This window comes from Nuphar pumila, chromosome 12 (assembly GCF_984573655.1).
Source record: "Nuphar pumila chromosome 12, dmNupPumi1.hap1.1, whole genome shotgun sequence".
NCBI classification, from domain to species: domain Eukaryota; kingdom Viridiplantae; phylum Streptophyta; class Magnoliopsida; order Nymphaeales; family Nymphaeaceae; genus Nuphar; species Nuphar pumila.
Window position 1 is genome coordinate 684,683 of NC_143260.1, and position 26,246 is coordinate 710,928.

General features: G+C 35.1%; 1 protein-coding gene across 1 annotated transcript in view; it reads left to right on the forward strand.

Moving 5' to 3' along the window:
* The window catches only part of LOC149819567 (ubiquitin carboxyl-terminal hydrolase 2-like), a 32,644-nt gene extending 13,739 nt beyond the window's left edge, over positions 1 to 18,905 (forward strand). The window contains exons 3-6 of the mRNA XM_089982923.1: positions 2,891 to 2,937; positions 17,064 to 17,110; positions 17,202 to 17,304; positions 17,932 to 18,905. Of these exons, the coding sequence (XP_089839049.1) occupies positions 2,891 to 2,937; positions 17,064 to 17,110; positions 17,202 to 17,304; positions 17,932 to 18,744 (1,010 nt within the window). The 3' untranslated portion in view covers positions 18,745 to 18,905. The remainder of the gene's footprint in view (positions 1 to 2,890; positions 2,938 to 17,063; positions 17,111 to 17,201; positions 17,305 to 17,931) is intronic.
* Positions 18,906 to 26,246: the final 7,341 nt, after the last annotated feature.

Genomic DNA, 26,246 nt, shown 5'->3' on the forward strand with positions numbered 1-26,246 from the left:
TTAAGTTTGGGTATTACTCTAATGTTTGAGACATAAATTTTTTTATTATTTTTTAGAAAAACTTTTCAAAATACTCAAACTTTTAATTTTTAAAGATGTTCCATAAAAAATAAAAGAATCATTTGAGTTAATTAAACATTTGGATAGTATGGAATCATTTGGAGTTATATGGAAAGAGGCACCGAAATCAAGAATCCAAGAGTTTTTATCGGGGTCCGCGCATGTTGATACGGCCACATCAGAGAGAGAGAGAGAGAGAGAGAGAGAGAGAGAGGAAGATTGACCTTTGATTAGTGGTTGAAGGATTTCCATGAGTTGAGCAAAGGAGATGTTTTTTGAAACCTTCATTTATGCCACTCTTTTCGCTTGATGATCCCATAGAGACCACTTTCCTTTTATTTCTTTTTTTTGGGCAAAATGGCTTGATGTGACCTGGTTCTTTGCAAAAGTGGCATATTATCTTACCTCTTTTCTTGTATTCGTAGTCACTTGAATTTCTTTCATAATCATTTGAGCTCTTTCCATAATCATTTGAGCTCCTTTCATAGTCATCTTGGCATCTTCCAATGTGAGGCGGCTTATATGCTTTTGTACGAGTCCCGAGTCTTGACATAGCAAACACTGATTTCTCATCTTTGGTAGATGAGGTTTTGTTCAATCTATTCTCTTCCATAGTTCTTCTAAAGTTTCTACTATGGAAGAAACACCTTTTCTATGAAGAAGGACTGAATTTGTTCTTTCAAATTCTAGCCTAAATCCATTTATAAAATGATAAAAATGCTCTGAGTTGATTTACTTTTCTTGGAGTTCAATGTCAAATGGATAATGACACTTAGGCTTCAAGAGAGCCAACTCATTTCAAAGGAAAGAGAGAGCATTGAAATATTCTCTCATGCTCATATCTTCTTGGGTCGTGGTTCTTTCTTTCTTTTGGATATATGAGCTACATCTCTTAAAGAATACATATCTTGAAGATACTTTCAAGCATCACTAGCAAATTCAAACTTTGCTAAGCTAGAACATTTTTTTATTTCAACATTAATTTTGGAATGACACATTTTCCACTCCTTCCATCTCTTTTCATAGTTGGCAATGGATTTATTCATCTCATCTCCTTAAAGTGCAATTTCTTTGTCGTTTTCATTCTTGGTGAGTACAAGCTTTGGTTCCTTCTCGGATCCATCTACCAAGCTCCATAGACCTTTTTCGCAAATATTATGTTTCACTATGGATGCCCACATCACATAGTTTGTGTCATTAAGCCTCACGGGTATGGTGACAATCACTTGTCGTTCATCCTCCATAGGTACAAGAGAAATACTGAGAAAGATAGGAAGAAGAGTAAAATGAATATTAGAAAAGTAAAGTTCATTGGTAGGTTCAAAAGGAAGAAATTTTATTACTGATCTTTGCGCTTTTAAAAATACTATCATTTGTAGTTTTAAATAGATACTGAAGCAGGTTTACGTCCAACATTTTCCCTTGTATTGGCAAAATGATGCTTCGTTTAGGATGTTTCTCCATGAAACTTGCATTTACAAAACTTACAACAGTTAAGATCTTGTTATTCTCTCAGATACAGGGATGCAATGGTTGCAAGCTGAGTTTCTTGAAGGACATTGTTGGAAAACAAAAGATTTAGATTAAAAATCTCTTTAAAAATGTGAATCCAACCTCTTATCTCATGGTTTTGAGCTTTTTGAACCTCTTTTACCTTTTGCATGGGTCTAACATTCTTAGGTGGCGTGAGGTACCCAAAGTTCAGATTAGGAAATAACTTGCATAAAAAGAGCTTTTTGGGGGTAGACTCAGGAAGATCTTGCAAAAATAGGACTTCCTAACGTGAGTTACAATGAAACTATAAAGATCCTCAAATTTTACAAAGAAATTTACCCAAATCGGTGGGAAAGAGTTTTCTGTTTTTTGGGTGTGAAAATGGAGGAAAACCCCCCTTTTATGCTAAAAAGCCTGATGGAAGCTGTCCAGAAGCATAAAAAAACTCATTGGAGACAATTTTTTGTAACAGTCAGTTCATATGATATAAGGTGTTATCATATGATACAATATGATAAGCCCATGTATCATATGATACAGGTTAATACAACCAAATAAATGTAGTAATACAATTTTGTCCGGTGCATCGTGCCACATGGGGAGTCCTATACACCAATAAATTGTTTTGTATTGTACGATATCATGAGTACTACATTGTCTCATTCTAAATCCTCCATCAGGGAAGTTCCTGTCTACCAATTGTACATATAGCAATCCTAGTACTAGCAAAAGTATATTTCAAGTCTCTAGAGGTTGCCCGTGAGTCGTGATGGATCTTGTAATCTAACTATTAAGGCACATTGTGTGTATATTGAATTGGTAACCTTGCTTGGAAAGCATTATACTACCGAGATACCTTTTGCCACCATTGACTGGATCTATGAATTACTAGTAAGGCTACATCTGAGAAGGGACGACCTAACTGGCACTAGCAAACTAGAAATAATTGATGTGGGCTCAGAAGGAAACTCTGGGTGTCAGTATCTATTTTTTCATGCTCCATCTGTAGACATTTATTAGCTCACACATTAATTTCTCAGAAAGGTGCGACATGATAGAGAATGAATGTTACATTTCATCTATAATTTAAATCTAGGTCAAAGAATAAAGATGAATAAATAGAGACCAGAGATTGATTCCAGAAGAAGGTAGATTAGAAGGTTCGTTTACATAATTTAGACATATACAAGATACAGACCATTGCTGACTTGGTTCTACTTCTTTAAAACCAAGAAAAACAAAAAAGGAATTATCTTGTATTTTGTATGTGCTAAAGTGATATGCATTTAGTGTTGTTCCAAGTTTTTTGTTCCTAACACTATCTTTGGTTTTCTAGGTGTATTTACTGAGTTGATCCAACAAATGCAAGTAAAAAGTGTGCAGGTGAATACATTGCATGTTTTATGTCATAGCTCTTTATTGAGAAAGACATTTTTTTTAATCTTGCTTTGGTTCTATGTTATGCCTAAACATGTCATCATATTGGATGCTTATTTACATTGGTTGCTTTCTGAAGCTGACTGGAAGCATCTCAAATTGGAAATTTGATAGGGTTCCTTAATTTGGCAGTTAACAATGAAGAAAATTGGCCATGGAAAAAAAGGGAGAAACTAACATTTGGAAGCAGGAAAATGCTAGTAAAGAAACAGGTTGCAAAGGAAAAGTTGCAACTTTTCCATCCATTCCAAACAACAGAAAATTTTTTAAAGCAAAAATTTATCTATTTTTCCCTGATTTTGATAGGGAATTTTTCTCTATCTCAGAGATGGACTTTTCTGTCTATCTATATATATATATAAGGGGTAGGCGCACACGGATTTATCAGTGAGCACGGAGTGCACTTGATTTTTCACAAAATTCTAACCATACAGATGTGTTCTACACTATGGAATTAGTAAGGACCAACTGTTGAATCATCTGTGTGATGTAAGTAGGTGTTTTTAAGGGTTGAAAAATGCCCATATCTTTTTTAATTTAAAACATTATAAAATCATGTTTTTGTTGAAAAGGGACGAACCAAGGGTTGATTCCTAGCAAATAGAACATGCTGAACACATTGGTATGGTTGAATCTCTGAAAAATGGTGTTTTATCATCGGTGTGCTTCAGGGCTTGTGCACATACACAGCAAAATTCAGTTTGACTTGGCCAAGCCTTATCTGGTTTTGCTGGTTTCTGAAAGAAGATGAGACCAACAATCAAATCTTCAAATGGTACACACAAAAATCACTCACAAGAATCACAAAGGTTCATACAAAATACCCAAAAAGGGGTATGCACAAACAAGAGAAAAAAATATGTTTTTATTGAATGGGAATCACCCACTAAAATCATATATTACAAGGGGGGCAAAGCCCCATATTTATAGAGCACTTAAAAGGAGGAGAAGAGGGAGTCGTTGGGCTCCCAATGTCTCTAAATAGAGTCGTTGGGAGTCCAACGACTCTCTAGCTCTTTTGCTTTTTGACTTTGGTCAAAAAGGCAAAAAGTCTAAAAAGGTCAAAAAAGTAAAACCTATTCTAACTAAACTGCATAACTAAACTAAAAAGAAAAGAGATTACATATTACATTATTTAACACTCTCCCTCAAACTTACGGTTGAACAACTGAAAGTTTGTTCAAGAGAAAGTGAAATCGAAGAGCAGCGAAAGATTTGGTAAAGAAATTTGCTAGTTGATATTCTGAGAAAACATAGAGAAGATCAATGGTGCCATGTAGAATTTTTTCTCGCATGTAATGACAATCCATCTCAATATGCTTGGTGCGTTCATGGAATATTCGGTTGCTGGCATTATAAATAGAACTTTTGTTGTCGCAACATAGTCTTGATGCTCCTGTACTTTTAATACCCATGTCATGTAGCAAGCGCCTTAGCCAGACTACTTCCATAGTGGTTGCAGTCATAGCCCTGTACTCGGCTTCAGTTGACGAGAGAGATTTTTTGTTGCTTCTTGCACCTCCAAGAAATCAATAATTCACCTAAAAGTACACAAAAATCAATAGTTGAGTGTCGATCATTGGGATCATCTCCCCAATCTGCATCAGTATAAACAGTTAAATCTCAGGAGGAAGAATTAAACACAAAAAGTCCTCAAAAAATATAAGTTTTAATATATCTAATAATGCGTAAAATAACTCCCATATGAACAATGGTAGGAGCATGCTGAAATTGGCTTGCTGTGTGGACATCATGCACAATGTCAGGTCTTACAATAGAGAGATAAGATAGTGCCCCGACAAGTTGTCTGTAAGGTGTTGGATTTTCAAGTGGTTCTTCATCATCAATCTTTATTTTGATGTTTACAATTTCGAGAGTGTTAACGTGTTTTTCGTTTGAGATACCAGACTTGTCAACAATATCTAAGGCAAATTTTGACCGAGTTAGCAAATAGCTTCTAGAAGAATAAGCAACTTTTATACTAAGAAAGAATTTTAAGAAACCCGAATAACTCATTTCAAAGTGTGTTTTGAGAAAATTTTTAATGTTGTCAACTCCCTGCTTATCACTTTCAGTGATGATCGTGTCGTCTACATAGAGAAAAAGAATGATAATACCTGTATCAGAATTTTTAACAAACAAAGTTGTGTCAGTAAGACAAGATTGAAAATCAAATTATCATACCAAGATTTTGGCGCTTGCTTAAGCCCATACAAAGCCTTATTTAACCGAAGAGTCTTTCCTTTTGGAATATTGATGTCTGGTGGTGGTTTCATATATACTTCTTCAGCTAGACATCAATTGAGAAATGCATTTTTAACATCCATTTGATATATATATATATATATATCATTTCTTTGAAGAAGCTAGAGCTATCAAGATCCTAACTGTAGTCATTCTAGCAACTGGAGCAAAAGTCTCTTCATAGTCTATTCCATATTCTTGTGAATAGACTTTGTCAACTAATCGGGCTTTAAACCTTTCAAGAGTGTCGTCACTCTTGGTTTTAACTTTATACACTCATCGATAACCTATAGGCTTTTTACTTGGTGGAATATCTTGAATAGTCCAATTATTTACTTTTTCTAAGGCTTTTAACTCTGATGTCATTGCTTCGACCCATTCAGATTGTTCCTTTGTTGCATCATAGTTAGTAGGTTCTACGTAAGAGTGTATTAGAACAATATAGGCTTGATATTTTGGTGAAAAGGACTCATAAGACAAATTTTTCGGGAACTTTAGACACTCTAGATGACTTTCTGGTTAACACTTGTTCCTGTTCTTTAGTATGTTTTTCGATAGCACATGGTTTCTCTAAATTACCTCGCCTAGAGTATTGAATACAATCTTTATGATCACTAAATGATTCTGTATTTGTCTGATCTTCTTGACTTTCATCTATATCACCTTCATCAATTTTTTGAACTAAGTCCAACAGAAATGAATACTCATCTATTTCCTTAGAATACTCCCTTTCAAAAAAGCTTTCCTTTTTCAAGGACACATTCTTTGATACGTATAACTTTTTAGTTTTAAGATCAAAACATCTATGGTCTTTTTGATGACTTGCATATCTTAAAAACAAGAGAAAAGGGGTATGCACAAACAAGAGAAAAAATATGTTTTTATTGAATGAGAATCACCCACTAAAATCATATATTACAAGGAGGCAAAGGCCCATATTTATAAAGCACTTAAAAGGAGGAGGAGGGAGTTGTTGGGAGTCCAACTACTCTCTAGCTCTTTTGTTTTTTGACTTTGGTCAAAAAGGCAAAAAGTCTAAAAAGGTCAAAAAAGTAAAACCTATTCTAACTAAACTAAAAAGAAAAGAGATTACATATTACATATGATATTACATTATTTAATAATTTCCAGTTCCATTCACTAGCTTAACCCAATAAATGAATGAGCTGGTATGAGTCAAACAAGTCAATGAGTCAACTCATTTATTTTAAAACATCCCGTTTGGTTGTGCTTTCCCAAGTAATGCACATTGTTCCTCAGCAAATCAAACATCGACCATTAACATTCCTCTTCTCCCACTTGATCTCATTCTCTCTTTCTTTCTTCCTGCTCTCTTATCTTTGATTTCACCTCCACAAAATCTATCAAACCAACAGTGCGTTTATGAGTACTAGAGCAACTTATTGTTAGAAAATAACATATATATGTATATACTTGAATATATATATACATATATCTTTGTAATCTTTATTTTCTGTATTTTTTTTTATTTCTTTTTATTTCTCTTCCTTTTTGTATTTTCCCTAACAGTCACTAGTTGACTGTCACTATACAGCCTGGCTGACTGGCTATGTACAGTCAACAGTCAATTGACTGTTGACTGAGTTGTTGGGTTGTTCCCAACAGCTCTCAGCTATATCAAGTGAGCATGTACTTTATAAATAAGGGTCATTTGTGCCCATTGTAACGTGTGTTTTCTAGAGGGTTTTTTCTCTCAAGTATATTGAGATTGAAGTGCTTTTTATGCTCTCTTTTACATTTGTCTCGTGAAGCATTTATATGCTATTTTTGTTCTAGCATATTCGGTGAATGTATGTATTATCAAGTTATTTGAAAACTTGATTATTTGTAAGTCTCTTCACATGGTATCTGAGCTTGGTTTATGATTAATTGTGCATTGGTGAGTTGCCTCGTAAAGCGTGCTTGCTCTCATTTGTGGTGGTGGTTCTCTTCTCTCTTTGTGATTCATCATGGGTGAATTTTTCCCACACAATACAAGCAACTCCAACTTTATTCCGCCATTCAAACTTGAAGGAAACAATTATAACATTTGGGCGGGACACTTGTGGACATTCATAAAGGGTCAAGGTTTGTGGGGTTTTGTAAAAAATATTATTCTTGAACCTACTCCCAAAATTACATTAGGTGAAAATGGTGTGGAGACTAGTTTTGAAGAAAGGAACAAAGCTATGGAAGAATACTACAAAAAATTGGATGAATGAGACATGAAAAATGCCAAAATTCTTTCATGGATGCTAAGTGGAGTTGAGACAAAAATTGCCTCAAACCTTTTATGTTATAAAAAGGCTAATGAAGCATGGGAATATCTTAGAGGTATGTTTACCGAAAAATATATGACTCACAAGTATTATCTCCAAGTAAAAGTTAGAAATATCAAACAAGGAGATAAGAATCTAAGAGATTATTTTATGGAGTTATTGCTAAATCATATATATTAATATATATATATATATATATATTTATCTATAAATATATATATATATATATATAATACTCTAATACCCGATAGGGGTATTATAGGCTTTTCATAGTTGTTTTATTAAACAACTATATTTCTTTTTTTGTTTTATTTTATTTATGTTTTTCCTTTTTTATTTTTTTATTTTGTATTTCACGCCAAAGAGGGGGCCCACAATAGAGTCGCTGGGGGCTCCCAACGACTCTTTGGGAGCCCCCTTTTGGCCTGCTTTTTTATCCCACTTTGTGTATATAAATAGGGGTGAAACCCCATGTATTCTAGTAGTGTGAAGCCTTAGTGCTCTTTTTCAATAAAGTGATTTTATATTTAGTTTGAGCTTTTCATAAAACTTGTGTATGTATTATTCCATAGTGGACTTGGCCATTGTTCCCTTTGTGTATTTGTCCATTGTTGGACATTGTGAATGATTTTAGCATTTATCTTTTCGCATACTTCATTACATGGAGCCATTCGGTTCATAGGAGAAAAAGCGTGATATTCATCTTTACATTCATTGTCTCTATTCTTCACACACTTTGGTGGCATCATGGAATCCAAAATTGACCTATCCTTCAAGCTCAATGGAAAGAACTACATGATGTGGGCATCGACAATGGAGAACAATGGTAAGAAACTTTGGAGTTATGTAATGGGTTCTATTCCGGAACCTCAATTAGAGCTCACTAAGATTGAAGGAGACCAAGAAAAGGCTCTTAAGGGAGATGCTTGCCTCAAAGCCATTGAAGACCACCAAAGGAAAGTTGAAGATTGGGAAAACAATCACGCCAAGATCCTTGCTTGGTTTATGAACAATGTTGAACTCAAGGTATGTGCAAATATAGCTAAATTTCGCTGAGCCAATGAGGCTTGGTTCTTTATGAAGGGTATGTATACCCAAAAAGACCTTGCAAGAGCATATTTTTTGCAAGAAAAAATTAGAACCACCAAACAAGGTGATTCGAGTATACAAGATTACTATAGTGCATTACCACTACGAGACAAGTTGACTTTTTTAGAGCCTAAATGGGTTGCTATGGAGGATGTTGAACTAAGATAAAAACAAATGAAACAAGATCAGTTGCTCCAATTTTTGTTTGGGCTAGGTCCTGAATTTGAGCAAGTGAGATCATCACTTCTCCATAGATCTATTTTTCCTCCAATAGAAGATGTCATAGCCGAAATCACACAAGAGGAAACTAGGCTTGGCATGAGTAAGAACATTGATGAAGTGATTGTCGTATCCAAACCCGGCAACAATGTCAAAACCTATAAACCACCCCACTTTGAAAAACAAGGAAACTATAGTGGAGGAAAAAGGATGATTGTATGTCATCATTGCTATGAGCCGGGTCACATTAAACCCGCTTGCCCGAAGCTAAATGGAACATTCAAGCCTAAGGTGGCTTCCCTTGAAGAATCCACCACCAAAGAAAATGAAGGCAAGAGCGGTGACCTCAAAGAAACTCTTGGTCAAATCTCTATCGCTCTACAACAAATTCTTAAAGCTACTTCCTCCACATCGGGTGCAGCCATTGCATCTACTTCGTCTCCCGGTATGTATTCTTGGTTCTTAGACTCCAGATCATCTTTTCATATGACCCCACATAAAGATGCATTAAGCGATGTATGCACCAATTCAAAAAGTTTGTGTTTCTACCGCCGATGGAACTTTTTTAAAAATCACAAGTATTGGAACACTTAACTCTAAAAATTCTCAAAATCTTTTTGTTCCAAAAGTTGGAATTGTTCCAAAACTAAATTTAAATCTTTTTTTCGTTTCCTAAATCGCCGACCATGGATGTGAAATGTCTTTCTCATCTAATGGTTGCTTTGTGCAGGATCTCCAGTCTGGGAAGCGTATTGGGCAAGGTCATAGGAAGGAGGACCTCTACTATATGGATCATCTAAACCTTCCTACAAACTCTTTTTGTATTTATGTCCAAGATAAAAGCATTGAAATTTGGTATAAAAGACTTGGACATCCAAGTTATTCAAAAATGTATATTTTTTCATTTGGAAACAAATTTTGTAAGAAAAAAGACATTAATTGCAAAGATTGCATTTTTGGAAAAATAAAGTCTTCTATTTCCAACTAGAATATTTTTTTCTACAAGACCTTTTGAATTGGTGCACTCAAATGTTTGGGGTCCATCTCAGGTCATGTCTAAAGGTGCTTACTCTTACTATGTCACTTTCATCGATGACTTCACTAGATATGCTTGGATTTATTTTCTTAGTCATAAATCGAAAGTGTTTTACTTCTTTAAAGAGTTTCATATGAAAATTCAAAATCAATTTCAAAGCAATATATCCATTCTTAGATCCGATTCTGGTAGACAATATTTGTCTACCGAATTTCAAAATTACTTAAAAAAAATGGAATTTGTCATAAAAAAATTATGTCCTAGAACTCCACAACAAAATGGACTAGCAGAAAGAAAACATAGGCATATTATCGAAATTGCTAGAACATTGCTTATCTCTAAAAATATTCCAATTTTTTTTGGGTCGAAGCCATCTTTAACCTCAACATATTTAATCAATAGAATGCCTTCTAAACTAAAGAATGTCTCTCCATATGAAAAACTTTTCAAATTCCCCCCGACTTCAGTCGCCTTCGCATCTTTAGGTGTAAATGCTTTGTCCTCGTACATAAGAAAGATAAGTTATCCCCACAGGCGATTGAATGTATCTTTTTAGGCTACGGGGAAAATAAAAAAGGCTATAGACGTTTTGATTTAAAAAATAACAAATTATGTGTTTCAAAAGACGTAACCTTTTTGGAAGATGAGAATGGATTTGAAAAACTAGATAAACAAAATGAAATTGACTACATATTTTTACATGACCTTATAAATGATATATGTGATGATTCTACTAATCATCTTGAAAATATAGAGGATACTTGTGATGTATCCAATATTGATATATCACCATATAATGGTGATATCAATAATGAAAATATTAATGTTTATACCCAAAGAGAACAAGAAAGGCCTATCAGTGCCTTGGAGAAATTTTCTCAACTTACTGAATCTTTAAAAGAAATCCCTCTTAGGAGATCTTCTAGAGAATCAATTCCACCTAATAGGTTTGTGTCATATGAGTCTTTTACACCTAATTATCGGGCTTGTCTGATAACACTACATTCATATTATGAGTCTGTCCATTATAATCAAGCCAAAACTATATCACATTGGGTTGAAGCCATGAAGATAGAATTATGCCTTGAAAAAGGCTAATAGTTGGAAATAGTCAAACTACCTTCACATAAAAAACCTATTGGATGCAGATGGGTCTTTAAGGTTTAAACCAAAAGCGATGGATCCCTAGAAAGATATAATGCCAGATTTGTGGCTAAGGGATACTTGCAAGAATATGGAATTAACTACGAGGAAGTATTCGCTCCTGTAGCCAGAATGGCAAGTGTTAGAACCTTAATAGTTGTCGCATTAATAAAAAATGACCTATATATCAACTCGATGTGAAAAATGCATTTTTAAATAGAAATCTAAATAAAGAAGTATATGTGGATCCTCCATTTTGAGTTAACATTGGACAATGTCAAACCCTTAAACTTTTAAAAGCTTTATATGGTCTTAAGCAAGCTCCCGAAGCTTGGTACGATCGATTTAGTGATATCATGATTAAATTGGGATTTCACTCTTGCTATACTGACACTGCTCTTTTTGTGAAAAGTGTTATCTTATTACTTTATGTTGATGACATGATTATCACCGAAAATGATCAAAATAGTATTGTTAATGTTAAAAATATGATAAAAGATAGCTTTGACATGTCTGACTTAGGTTTTTTTAGATATTTTCTTGGCATTGAAGTTGCATATTCTCTCCGAGGATATACTCTGTTAGAGATGAAACTTGCTACAGATATATGTACTAAGTCTGGCATTTCAGATGATAAAAAGGTAAAGACTCCAGAAGTAATAAATGCAAAATTAAGGTTGGAGGATGGGGTTCTTGTAGAAGATCCCACACCCTATATATAACTCATTGGATCTCTCACATATCTGACTATCACCAGACCTAACATCGCTCACGTTGTTCACTCTGCTAGCCAATTTCAACATGCTCCTACAACTGTACATATGAGTGCCGTGCTCCGGGTCATCCGATACCTCAAGAACATCATAACTAAAGGGTTATTTCTATTCTCATCTTCTTTATTAAATTTACTTGCTTATACTGATGCAGATTTGGGGAGGTAACCCTAATGATAGAATCTCAGTTACTGGCTTTTGTATCTTTTTAGAAAATTCTTTAATTGCTTGGAGATGCAAGAAGCAAGAGAAAGTCTCGCTATTCTCTACCGAAGCTGAATATTGGGCTATGACAACCACTATAATGAAACTTGTTTGGCTTCGAAGCCTTCTCAAAGATTCGGGGGTTGACATTACTAGAGCTTCAAAACTTTGTTGCGACAACAAAAGTGTCATTTATATTGCCAACAATCACACCTTCCATGAACGAACCAAACATATTGAAATGGGCTGCCACTATGTTTGGGATGAGTATCTACGTGGAACAGTTTCACTGCCATATGTCTCATCAGAATATCAGTTAGCAAATTTTTTTACTAAAGCACTTCCTGCTCGACACTTCATGTTTCTCCTCGCCAAACTTTTGGTCATCTTCCTGTAAAGTTTGAGGGGGGTGTTAAATCATATGCATATATATATATACTATAATACCCGATAGGGGTATTATAGTTTTTTATAGTTGTTTTATTAAACAACTATATATTTTTTTTGTTTTATTTTATTTATGTTTTCCTTTTTTTAATTTTTTTCATTTTGTATTTCACGCCAAAGAGGGGCCCCCACAATAGAGTCGTTGGGGCCCCCCAACGGTCATAAATGTGACCGTTGGGGGCTCCCAACGACTCTTTGGGAACCCCCTTTTGGCCTCTTTTTTTATCCCACTTTGTGTATATAAATAGGGGTGAAACCCCTTGTATTCTAGTAGTGTGAAGCCTTAGTGCTCTTTTTCAATAAAGTGATTTTATATTTAGTTTGAGCTTTTCGTAAAACTTGTGTATGTATTGTCCCAGAGTGGACTTGGCCATTGTTCCCTTTGTGTATTTGTTCATTGGTGGACATTGTGAATGCTTTTAGCATTCTTTATCTTTCCGCATATTTCATTACAGTTATCCTCCATTTGGACCCAACTTGCCCGTTTTGAACCCAAATGGGAAAGAAAGTATATAAAAATGCGAAGAGTTCAAGTTGAAGAAGATAGAGTCTTCACTTTTCTCTATGGTTTGAGAACTGAGTTTGAACAAACAAGGGCCTCTTTGCTATGATCTTCATCACCTTCTCCTATGCATGAGATTCTCACTAAACTTATTGGAGAAGAAATTAGACTAAACATGAGTAAGAATGTTAGTGTGCTTGCTACTTCTAGCAGTGGATAGGAAGAGGATTGCGCATTTGCTGCATCCAAACCAAGACATTATATCAAGCCATATAAACCTTTTCATTTTAGTAAGAATAAAGGAGAATAAAAAATCATTTGCCATAACTGTAATGAGCCCGATCATATTAGGCCTCAATGTCCTAAATACAAATATAGGCCTCAAGAAAAACATGTTGTCGCTGCACCATCAAAATAAGATGAGGATACTCTGAATCTCAAAGACTTTACCAAATCATTATCTCAACTGACAGAAGCATTGCAACCATTGAATAAAGGATCTACCTCAGGAGCGGCCATTGCATCATCTTCTACTCCTGGTACATGCTCTTGGCTTCTTGATTCTAGAACTTCATTTCATATGACCTCACACAGGTCTATTTTATTCGAATAGCAACCTAATTCAAATGCATCTTTTGTTTCCACTGCCGATGGCACTGCCTTGGAAATAGAGGGTGTTGGAACTTTTGAAAATGATTTGTCAAAACACAACAAATTTTATATTTAAAAAATAAGACTTATACCAAAACTTCATCTTAATCTACTTTCAGATTCTCAAATCTTGGATCATAGATGTGATGTCATTTTCTCATCAAATAAATGTTGGGTGCATGATCGCCAGTTAAGGAAATTGACTGGGGAAGGTTCTAGGCAAGGAGATCTCTATTACATAGATTTCCTTTGTATTCCAAAGAAATCATTTTGTAACACTGCCCAAACAAAAGATATACGGACTTGGCATCATAGACTTGGGCATCCAAATATAAGAAAATTAAATTTTGTACTTATTACCAAGAACCTTTGTAAAGATAATTTTGAATGTAAAGATTGTTTACTTGGTCAAATGACAACCTTACCTTATAATCAAATAACTTTTTACTCCTCGATGCCTTTTGAATTAGTTCATTTGGATGTATGGGGCCATGCTCCCGTAGCCTCTAAAGGAGGATTCTCCTACTATGTTGTGTTTATCGATGACTTCACTAGATATTGTTGGATTTACTTTCTTAAGTTTAAATCTGATGTATTTGCAACCTTTAAAACATTTCATAACATGATTAAAAAACAATTTGAAAGTAAGCTCAAAATTCTCAGAACTAACTTTGGAGGTGAATATTTGTCAAATGAATTTAAACAATTTTTAGAGAACGAAATAATTTTACATCAAAAATTGTGCCCTAGAACCCCATAACAAAATGAAATTTTAGAAAGAAAACATAGACATATTATAGAAACTACAATGACTCTTCTTATTGCTAAGAATATTCCTAAAAACCTTTGGGCTGAAGCTGCGTTAACCTCAGTATATCTTATAAATAGGATGCCTTCAAAAACTTTGGCCAATAAAATTTCTTTTAAAAAATTATTCAAATATCAAACTGACTATCAAAGAATGAGAATCTTTGGTTGCAAATGTTATGTTTTAAATGATAAAGGAGATAAACTATCTTCTAAGGTTATCCCCTGTGCGTTCATTGGTTATTCTGAAACACAAAAAAGATTTAAATGCTATGATATAAAAAATGATAAACTTCGTATATCAAGGAATGTTAACTTTGTTGAAAATGAGAGTGGATTTGAAGGAAACATGTCGCAAGACATAAATTCTGATTACTCTTTTTTATTTAAACTATTGTCTAATGATGAAAATATTTATGTAGAATCTCCTATTGAAAATAAAACAACACTTGAACTAATAGTATACACTAGAAGAAATCAAAACGCACCCAATGAAAGTGTGAATCAAAGTAACCATGAAGCATTATAAATTCCTTCAGAACAAACTATTATTCGTAGATCTGAACGAACCTCAAGAATTCTAAATAAAATTGTGTCTTATAACTCATTTTCTCCTAATCATAAAGCATGTCTTATAGCTATTCATTCATATTTTGAACCATCATGTTACAATGAAGCAAAAAAATTACCCGAATGGATAAAAGCTATGCATATAGAATTAAACGCTCTTAAAGAAGCTAACACTTGAAAAATTCTAAATTTACCCATTGGAAAGAAGGCCTGTAGATGTGTTTTTAAAGTAAAAACCAAAAGTGATGGATCGTTGGAAATGCATAAAGCCAAGCTAGTTGCCAAAGGATATTCTCAAGAATACAGAGTTGATTACGAAGAAACTTTTGCTCTTATTGCCGGCTTGTAGCTATTTCAGCTATTAAAAATTGAAATATATTTCAAATGGATGTTAAAAATGCTTTTTTGAATGAGAATCTTAATGAGGAAGTATACATGGATGTCCCACCTGGATTGATAATTCCTTTGGGTAAAGTGCTTAAATTAAAAAAGGCATCGTATGGTCTCAAACAAGCACCTAAAGCTTGGTTTGATACTTTTAACAATGTTATTACAAGATATGGTTTTAAACCATGCTATACTGATACAACTTTATTTATCAAGAATTCTTCTGCAAGTATTATAATTTTACTTTTATATGTTGATTACAGGTAGTGACAAAGAAGGAATCAAGAAAGTAAAATAGTTTTTGAAAAATTCTTTTGAAATGACAAATCTTGGGTTCCTAACATACTTTCTTGGTATAGAAGTATCATACTCTAACATAGGGTACATATTGTGACAAACAAAGTTTGCTTTAGATATTATTAACAGATCAGGACTATCAGATGATAAAGTTGTTGACACTCTCGATACCTTTGGAATGAAAATGTGAGCCGATGATGGAGTTCCTTTGGACAATCCAACTCCCTTCAGACAGCTTGTGGGATCTTTTATCTATTTAAGTATTACAATATCAGACATAGCTCATGCTATACATATAGCTAGTCAATTTTAATACGCTCCAACATCAGCTCATATAAGTGCAGTGTTGAGAATTATCAAATACATTAGAGACACAATAAATAAGAGTTTTTTTCTATCCCCTTCTTCCTCCTTAGATCTTATTGCATACTCTGATGTTGATTGGTGAGGGGATTCAAATAATAGGCGATTTGTGCATTTCTAGGTGAATCCTTGAATTCATGGAGGTGCAACAAACAACAAAAGATGTCTTTATCATCTACAGAAGCTTTATATAGAGCAATGACGACTACTATTATGAAAATTGTGTGGCTCAAGCAACTAATTTTAGATATGGGAATTCATCTTCAAAATCCTACAAGATTGTGCTGTGACAACAAAAGCTCTATATATATTGCTCAAAATCATACTTTTCATGAAAGAACTAAGCATATAGAGATGGACTGTCACTTTGTTCGTGAAAAATATTTAAAGAAGACTACTGATCTTCCTTATTTGACATCAGAATATCAACTTGTTGATTTCTTCACCAAGGCATTGTGCTCACCAAGATTCAACTTTTTACTTAACAAACTTTCGGTGATTTCACCATAAGTTTGAGGGAGACTGTTAGAAAATAACACATATATGTATATACTTGAATATATATAAATATATATATATATACTCTTTGTAATACAAGAGTATGTATATGTATATGTATATAAATATATATTTAAAGTATATACGTATATCTTTGTAATCTTTATTTTTTCTATATTTTTGTTGTATTTTTTTTATTTCTCTTTTTTTTTTGTCTTTTCCCTAACAGTCACTAGTTGACTGTGGCTGACGGGCTATGTACGGTCAACAGTCAATATTTGACTGTTAACTGAGCTGTTGGGCTGTTCCCAATGGCTCTAATTAGAGCCGTTGGGAGTAGCCCAACAGCTATCTCAAGTGAGCATGTACTTTATAAATAAGGACCATTTGTGCCCATTGTAACGTGTGTTTTGTAGAGGGTTTTTTCTCTCAAGTATATTGAGGATAAGTCCTATGCTTTGTAACGTGTGTTTTTGTTTGTAACGTGTGCTTTTTATGCACTCTTTTATTCTTTTACATTTGTTTTAGAGATGGACTGTCACTTTGTTCTCTTTGTCTAATAGGTGGAAGAACTATACTCTTTGGACCTGGACTCTCTAAGTAATCTTTGGTATGTGATGCACCAAAATGCATGTTTTTCTCTTCATTCCTCCTCTCTGGTCCTATAGTGGTGTTTCATGGTCCTCATGCAAACTATACAGGCCGGTGTATGGGTTGATATTCCTATTCAAATGGCGTCCAGGAGAGAAAGATGATAGGCTTGTAATTAAAGACCCGAATCCCAACTTGTTTTTTGCAAGTCAGGTACGCTTTGATATTAAAAAGAAAAAGGAAGAAGAAATTTCAGATATTGACAATGAAATGGCCAGCTAAATTTTGTTAATATAAGATCAAAGTTAAGAATCTGTGCCAGAAATAGCTTATTCGAACCAATTTTTGGAAGCCAATTAAGCATGGTGATATCACATGGAAAAGAATTTTCTTTTGTTGCTAAGGCATGTTGACCAGGTTCTCTGGTTTGGGCTGTGATCTTGGCCCCAGGAACCTGAGATTCAATATACCCGTATAATTTTTAGTTCAAATGATCCTACTCCAGTTCAGTGACATCTTTGGCCCTTGGCACTCTCCATGACTCACAACCAAAGATCCTGGTCACTGCTGAGGAACATTTGCTTGTGAAATGCCCCCGACATTGTTCAGCTGTTTCTATGCTTCGAACAGGCCGTATTGCTTTGTATATGGAATTTTTTTAAAATTATGTCTACAGTTCACTGTTCACTGAATTATTGATTTTTCTCATTTCTCAAACTGTTATCAGACCACACTGAGGGAAAAGAAAAGAAAAGAATTTTGGGATTCTAAATTCATATGCCATGAAAAGAATGATCACCAAAATTGCCAGCACATGTAACTGCATTTATTAACTTGCAGGTTATCAATAATGCTTGTGCAACTCAGGCAATTCTTTCTATTATTATCAACTGCCCAGATATTGATATTGGCCCAGAGTTGTCCATGTTAAAGGAATTTACTAAGAACTTTCCCCCTGAGCTGAAAGGTTTGGCAATAAATAATAGTGAAGCAATTCGTACTGCACACAATAGCTTTGCTAGGCCTGAGCCTTTTGTTCCTGAGGTGCAGAAGGCTGCAGTAAAGGATGATGATGTATATCATTTCATAAGTTACATACCTGTTGATGGTGTGCTGTATGAACTCGATGGACTGAAGGAAGGCCCTATCAGTCTTGGCCAATGTCCCGGTGACAGAGATGAGATGGAATGGTTGGGGATGGTTCAGCCAGTTATCCAGGAAAGAATTGATAGGTATTCAAGGAGTGAGATAAGGTTCAACCTTATGGCAGTTATAAAGAATAGGAAGGAAATGTATACTGCTGAACTAAAGGAGCTGCAGAAGAGGAGAGAAGTCATACTGCAACAGCTAGCTGCTGCACAAACTGAGAGAGTGGATGACATGGATTCGGGTAAAGGGCCGGGCACAAGGAGCAGTATCATTGAAGGGTTGAACAAGTTGCTTGCTGATGTCACTTTTGGAATTGAGAGTGCGACGGAGAAGATACTGATGGAGGAAGAGAAGTTCAAGAAATGGAGAACAGAGAATATTAGAAGAAAGCATAATTACATACCTTTCCTATTCAATTTTTTGAAGATCCTAGCAGAAAAGAAGATGCTCAAGCCGCTGATAGAGAAAGCTAGAGAGAAACATTCAGCCCAAAATGAAAGGTAGCTGTTTTTCTCTGTCAGTACTTGCAAATGGACGTTGACCTGTTTGGTGCTCGTTGAGGTTGATTATCAACAGGAAAATGTGAAAGTGGATTATTGTTATTAGCTCCATTAAATTTCTTTGGGGTTCTTTTTCCTTTATTAATTTCGTTGGAGTTTTTTGCCACCTTTTTTTTCCTCATTTTCATTGCATTGAATTTAGTAGCATCTGCGATCCAACAGCCTGCCAATCTGCACATTCTTGTTGCTGTACTTCTTACTATTTCCGTTTCTTTGTCAACTTGCTTGTTTTCTTCCCTTTTTGGCAATGTGCTTTTTCCTGCTGTGGTTTTCTTTTTCATGGTCCTGCCGCCGCCTTTCATTTTCAGACTAATTTTAGCTTTCTGTTCTCTCATCAATTCAACCCATTTACAAAAGTTGATTGTGAAATAATGATGCTGTTACACCCACCTTGCTTATGGCTTTCTTCATGATAAATAGTTCTTATATAGAAGTGAAAATGTCCTAGAGTTTCACCTCAGTATGCCGTGAGTGGAACTAAATGGTAACACGAAAATGTGAGGATTTCATTGAGATTGTGGTTACACATACACGGACACACTCAGTTACGTGCTTGCTGACGAACCAGATTGAAACTTGCCATCAAACTCACCAGCCCAGGAACTTGTCCCAGAACTCGAGTCTGTGCCGCAAATCTCTTGTGAATCTCCCAATTTTGCAAACATCAGGAGAATGGAAATCTCGCTTGAATCTGTCCCAGTTCTTTCCTACGTAAATTGTAAGCTTGTATCCGTCACCAGTCTCCTACATGAAAACAGATGACCCTTAAGAAGCGTTTCCTTTGAATGCTGAATCATAAAAACTGTTTACGTCCTCTCCGTGCCTGATGTTTTTTTATTGCTTGGTTCATCTTTAGATGAAAAAGTGGGAAGTAGGGTTTGGAGAGGAACCCGAGGAGGATCTCCGTTTTGATTTCCTTTGCAGAGAGGAAATAATTGCCAAATCTCTTGAAAAGGATTCTCGTTACTTTTCAATCCTTTGTTGAAGTGCTTCAATCAAGATGATTCTCGCAATTCCTTCGACGTCCATTTGTTTCCAACCCTCTCCAAGTCATTTCCTTCAATTCCTCCCAAATGCCACTTCCCAAACAAATCCCTATTTACCTTGGGCATGCAATTTGGTTGAAAACCTAAAATCAGTTAGGGTTTGAGCACAAATCCAAGGAACACTTGGAACCACGTCCTCTTTCTTCCCTGCCTGTAACTCTGGTGCGGATCTGGTGGATAACCACTTATCTAGTTCAGCTTCGATTGGTTTTCATCCCTACATTTTACTGGGAGGAGGAAAGTGGACTCAATTCTGGTTCTTCTAATCTTTTTTTTTTTTTTAATAACAAAGGAAACCGGAACTGGGTGGGCCCGCCGCTTCCCTGCGAGGCAAACTTTCAACTACTTTGATAAAAAATGGACGATACCACAATTGGTTGTAGACTATGTACATGTATATTCAAGTTTGTGACAGTATGTGTAGGATGAAAAGAAAAGGCCTTTTGACAGTCTACAAAATTTTATTCATGACCCAACAATAGATTCATATGAACATGAACATGCAAATGACCAAAAAAACTTTAAAAAAGTTGGTGATAATAAATAAATGGTAATCATAATAGGATCTTGTTGGGGTTTGGGTGACCAATTTGTCTTTTGGTTCATCGGTTTTAAGATTTTGGTCCATGAACCTTTATGAAGTAATCTCCTGCTCACAAAGGCGGTAAAGGTGCTAGACACCGGCATGTGTGTTTGTGACAGTCAGGGCTTTCATTTGGTATTGTGCCTTATAAGGTATGTGTAAACACCTCAAATTTTCACTTACCTCCCTGACACTTTCACACCGTCATCGCAACTAGTCCTTTGAGATCTTCAGAGGGCAAAATGGTCAATTTTTGAGCTTGGACTCTGCAAAAGTCCAAATTTCATCTACAATTCTCAAAATTTTCATATTCTGGCTCAAACCTTCACTTTCAGTAGCGAATTTTCAAAGTCTTACTCTTAACAGGAAACTGGAATCTCCAATCTCTGGGTCAGAATTGTATTTTCTGAGACATGTTATTGCATATCATCGCACCACATTTCATTGCATAACATGTCATTTCGAGGTCCAGAACTCGTGATTTTAAAATTCTTAATCCATATTTAAATTTCAAACTCTTTTGAAATCAATTTTCAACCCCTGGATCTTCAAAATTGTCATCTTTTCCCATTTTAACCCCCAAGACCTTGAATTTCAAAATATTTTCTTCGAAAAACAATCTGGATAATTTTCAATATTGATTCTTAAATTTTGTCAGCTGGACTAGCTCTGCCTGTAGAAGGGGACGAGGCTCTGAACCAAGAATTTTTATCCCAAATTTGCAAAAAAAGATTTTGAATTTTCCAAAATCTTTTTATTTTAATCCTTTTATCAGCAATTTCAAAATCGTTTTATAAATTTGCCCTGAAGGGCCACTTTCTTTCAAAAATTTCTACAGTTAGGCCAAGTAATGTTTTTTAATTGCCAATTAGCATAGGTTTTTATGAAAATTCCAAAAAGAGGTGTAAAGTTTTGCTTTTTCCTTTTTAAGTTTGTGTTTCTGAATTTCAACCAATAAAGAGGCAATGTGGGGTCCACCCTGAGGTCGTGCCACATTAGCCCTTCTTTAGAATTAGGTTTTTGCTTAAGCTTTCTGAAAAAGCCTAAAAGGTAGGAGCTTCCTCTTCTAAGGTGGCGCCACCGTAAGGCATCTCCAAAATTCAAATTCCATGAAGAGCCCACCCTGAGGTGGTGCCATCTGATGATTTTCCTTTTCTTTTATTTTTATTGTCCAAAAGCAATGTGGGTCCACCCTGAGGTGGCGCCACATGTACTCCCCCTCACAAAAAGGTAAAGCTTTGCTTGAAATTTGAAAATCCAATAAAAGAGGAGTCGTCCCCCTCTGAGGTGGCACCCCTCCAGAAAAAGAGATTTTCTTTATTTTTTTTTGTTTTTATCTCAAAATAAAAAGTGCCCCCCACCGTGAGGTGGCGCCACATTAGCTCCTTTTAAATTAGGTTTTGTTTTAGCTTTTTTAAAAGACCAAAAAAGTAGGAACCGTCCCCTCTGAGGTGGTGTCATCACCAAAACTATTTCCTTTGTTATTTTTTTTATTCATTATTTCAAAAAGGCCACATGGGGCCCATCTTAGGATGGCACCACATTTGATTCCCCTTGAAAGTAGCTAACCTTTAGCTAAGTTTTAGTAAAAGCAAATGAAAATTTTCAAAAATCAAAATCGTCCTACTTGCTTTTCCTAAAAGTTAGGAAAATCAAACTCATTCCTTGCTTTTCCAAACCTTTAGCATCTTCCTTTTTAACTCCAATGGTCGACCCACCTAATCATCTGGAATTTTGGTTGGTGCTCTCCCTCCTCTTTCTCTCTCCTACCACACGATCTCTTCTAGCTCCTTATTTCCTTCCATCTTCCACCTTCCATCAGGTGTAGCTGCCTTCCTCCATCCTTCTTCCTTCAGTCCAACATCCAAGGAACACCAAAGTACCCAAGGATCCAAGCATCCAGCTTTTTGAAAGCTCCCATCTTCCTCTCTGGATCCCTCTCATAACATGCCTCCCCTTGAGCTCCCTTTTTCCTTCTTTCCACCTTTCATCGAACCTTCAAGGAGTAGCCGAACCTTCAAGGAGTACTTGGATCACCAAGAAGCAGCCCAACATTGAAGAGCTGACCTCCACCTTCTTTCCTCCAAACTAGCGGCTGAGTGACAGCCAAGTACCAAGGAGCTGACCTCCATCGCCACTACTAATATCAAGGTAAATACTATTCCCCTTGATAGTTTCTTATTTCGTAACGAAATGCGGATCTATTAAGAATGATGGCTGTGAGTACGAATGAAAAATCTAGATGAAAATGGATTCATGAATAATGCAAACTCACCACATGAGTCTATCTCCCAGAATGTCAAGTGAAAGGTGGATTCGCCCAAACCAATGGACCGAACTCCCCTTCTCAATGGTGTATATCGAACAAAATCAAATGTCTCCTTGATCTATCGGCATCATATCATCATTATCAACATGTTTTTCATACTAGATGCATTTTATTAATATTTTCATGATTTACTTCAGCTTAGCATGCATATTATGTAGTTTCATCATTTCCTGTTTAATTTTTGTAGAGTTCTGAATTTAACGTGCAGTCCACTCGTTATCTCATGTTTGTATTTTCTTCAAAAAAATCTCAAAAAAATTATGTAATATGTGGATGTTTGTTCCTGATATTTTGTAAAAAATTCGAAAGCATTTGAAATTATTTGCTTTATTCAAAGTCTGAAATACCAAACTGGGTTTCTGGGTCAGAAAAACGATGGATGCATCAAGACCCAAATTGTAAAATCGAGATCTCCCTCATGGGAGATCCGATTACCAATCCAAAAAATGCAGCAGTCTCAGAATTCGATCTATTATTTAATATGATTTTATCATATATTTTTGAAATAATTTACTGCCTGTCAAAAACCTGAGACCACAGGACATGTGTTAGAGTCTGATATGAGCTCTTGGGACTCTGGATCGACTTGAGTCGACTGTTGCTCTCTGGGGTTTACTCGAAATTTGGAGCTGCAAAAGGAGAGGTTCATGTTCGGGATATCCACTATTTGGGTCAAAAATGTCATAATTTTTGGAATAGATTTGATCACTTTTCAATAATTTTAGAACAAATCGATAGTTTTGGTGCTCGTTCTTGTTTTTCTGAATCATGAAGTAGTTATCGTATTTAAATTACCCTGTCAGTGGGTGGAATGCCAAATCTGTAAAAATGAAAGTCATTTGTTTATGTGTCAGCAGTATCTTTTTAAAATTTTGAAAATTTTGGTGGCATATTACTATTTTTTTTGTGGATAATCATGTTAAATTCGCGCGTATCAGAATTGGATCCATGCTACTGAAGTCACTGTAAATCAAATCTCGGGGTTGTAAAAGCCAAAGTTGTTTATTTTTATGTCTGTCAGCAGCCTGCACAGTCTTAGATATTTCTATGTTGAATTACTCCGTTATCGCATTAAATACCGTGTTTGGTTCGCGCCTGCGGATGAAATTTATATATTTAGGACTTTATTCAAATTTTTGCACTTAGATGATACCATTTCATGCATTTTTGTTATTCCGTTCTATTTTTGAGAATAATAGGATGTTCCATGTCGAATTTGGCATGATTTTGAAGTCGTTGGATATTCAGTTTAGCCGCATCATCAAAATACGGTTCCCGTAGGACCCCGATCCGCGCAAAAAATAGATGAAATTCAATATTTTGGCCAAAATCCATAAAAAAATCTTTCTGATTTTATAGTCCCATCATGTTTAACAGCATGTTATCATATTTCATCTTCAATTTCATCATCATTCGAATTTTAAAACTCCCAAATTTTATCAAAATCCCTTCAAAAACCCTAATTTCAAAGGTATAACCTCGTTATTAGGGGTATTTTGGTTATTTTAACCATAATTACGAATTTTAAATCTTTATTATCCTATTTTCTGATATTTTCATGATTTCAAATCATATTCATATCAATGAGACATCAGATTGAGGTTTATATCTAGAGAAATCATAGGTTTATATCTAGATAAATCCGATGATTTCTGGATATTATCGAAAAATCTGGAAAAACCTACATATTTGCACTAACCTAATTTCAAGTTTTGCAGGAGCATTCAAATGGAGGAGCTTAGTCTGTTAGCTTGCCTTTTCTTTTATTTTTATGTCATTGATGTAAAATTTTAAGTGTAAATTTGGAATAAGAGTTATTTTCCTGCTTAGATTAGGATGCATATCATATAGTTTAAATTCACATATTATCCTGATGTTGACTCATGCATTCTTCTTTGAAGATCACCATGGATGAACACGAATGACACATGCACCAACTCTTAGGGAGTTGACAAACTCGGTGGAGTCCGTATTTATGACCATAGTCAGAATACGGACGAGACCCAGATTTGCCATCTTCCTATTAGCCACACTGAGCCTACACTCTTAAGCTATTTTCCAAAAAAAAAAATTCATAGCATATTTTCATTTTGAAAATACTTTAGAGTTAACTAAGTTAAATTTCAAGCATATTTACGGCCATAGTCGGAATATGTAGTGAATTTACCTTAATTCAATTCTAAAATGCATATTTCCTCAAAATTTCCCTAAAAGTTCTTCATAAAATGGCATTCATTCATCTAGGATAGCTTGCATCATTTCTTTTTGATAAAAATCAAGAAAGTCTCATTTCAAGAAAATCGATTTCTCAAAGATATCCTACAAAATTTTAAGGAGTTTTGATTTTCTCAAAATTTTGAACTTTCTCTTCTTGAAAAGCCTTCCCTTGAATTTTCAACGATTTCCCAAATCATCTAAGTTGAAATTCCTGGAAAATATTCTTTCTTAGAATCCGTTTCTCAACTTTCCAAAGAGAATCTTCAAGTCAAAATCGATTTCCAATTCCTCAAGGTTTGATTTCTTTGAATTTCGATTTTCTAAGGTTTGATTTCCCTTCTTAAAAGAATTTTCCTATGAACTTTCAGTGATTTTCCAAAAGCAATTTTCGAGGTTGGAGTTTTTCGACAAGTAGTCTCTCTCCAAGTGTTTATTTTCTTCCAAAATTCCTTCCATTTTTCGTGGATTTTCACTCATTTTCTAAATTCCTTCACGATTTTCTCAAGGTTCTCAAAAAAAAACATTTCATTAAGGTTTCTTTGAGAAATCGATTCCCATTTTTTTCAGCAATATTTCTCATTCTAAATATTTTCCAAAGCATACATCATGTTTTCCAATGTGCATTTTACAAAAGTTATATAGCACATGCCTGAATTCCCTGTGCATTTAGGATAGAATACAAATTTTGATAATTTAGCTAAGTCAAGCACACTTTTAATCCTTGGTTCGATTACCCCTGGTAAAGGTGCTAGGAACGGTCGAACCTCGTACCGACAGGCGAGCCCCATCTTACGGATTTTCCCACTATTTTCAAAACGAAGGCAAGTATTTTCAAAAACCATTTTCAAACTTTGGTCGAGTTTGACTCGCGGAATGGTTCCCCTCTCTCCCGCAGGGAAGAAAAAAAATTTGCGACGATAATAGGTTTGGCGATCGTGATGGGACCTATCCTCATCTGATCAATTATGTGCTTGACTTAACTTAGTTATCAAAATTGTGTTCTCAAAATGTCAGCTTTTTAATTTTCAATATCATGTGAGCCTAGACTCTGACATAGATGAAATTGACTGCATATAGCCTAGGCATGGTTTGGTAGGACCATATTGAGGAGGAACTATTCATGCTCACATAGACTTAGGTCTAACACAACCCTCCTCAATTTAGGATCTGAATGTAAATAATGTATGTTTCTTCAAAAAATTTCAAAAATCTATCTCTCTAGGTTTTAGAGACTTCTATTTCTTACATATGATCATTTTTTCAAACCACCT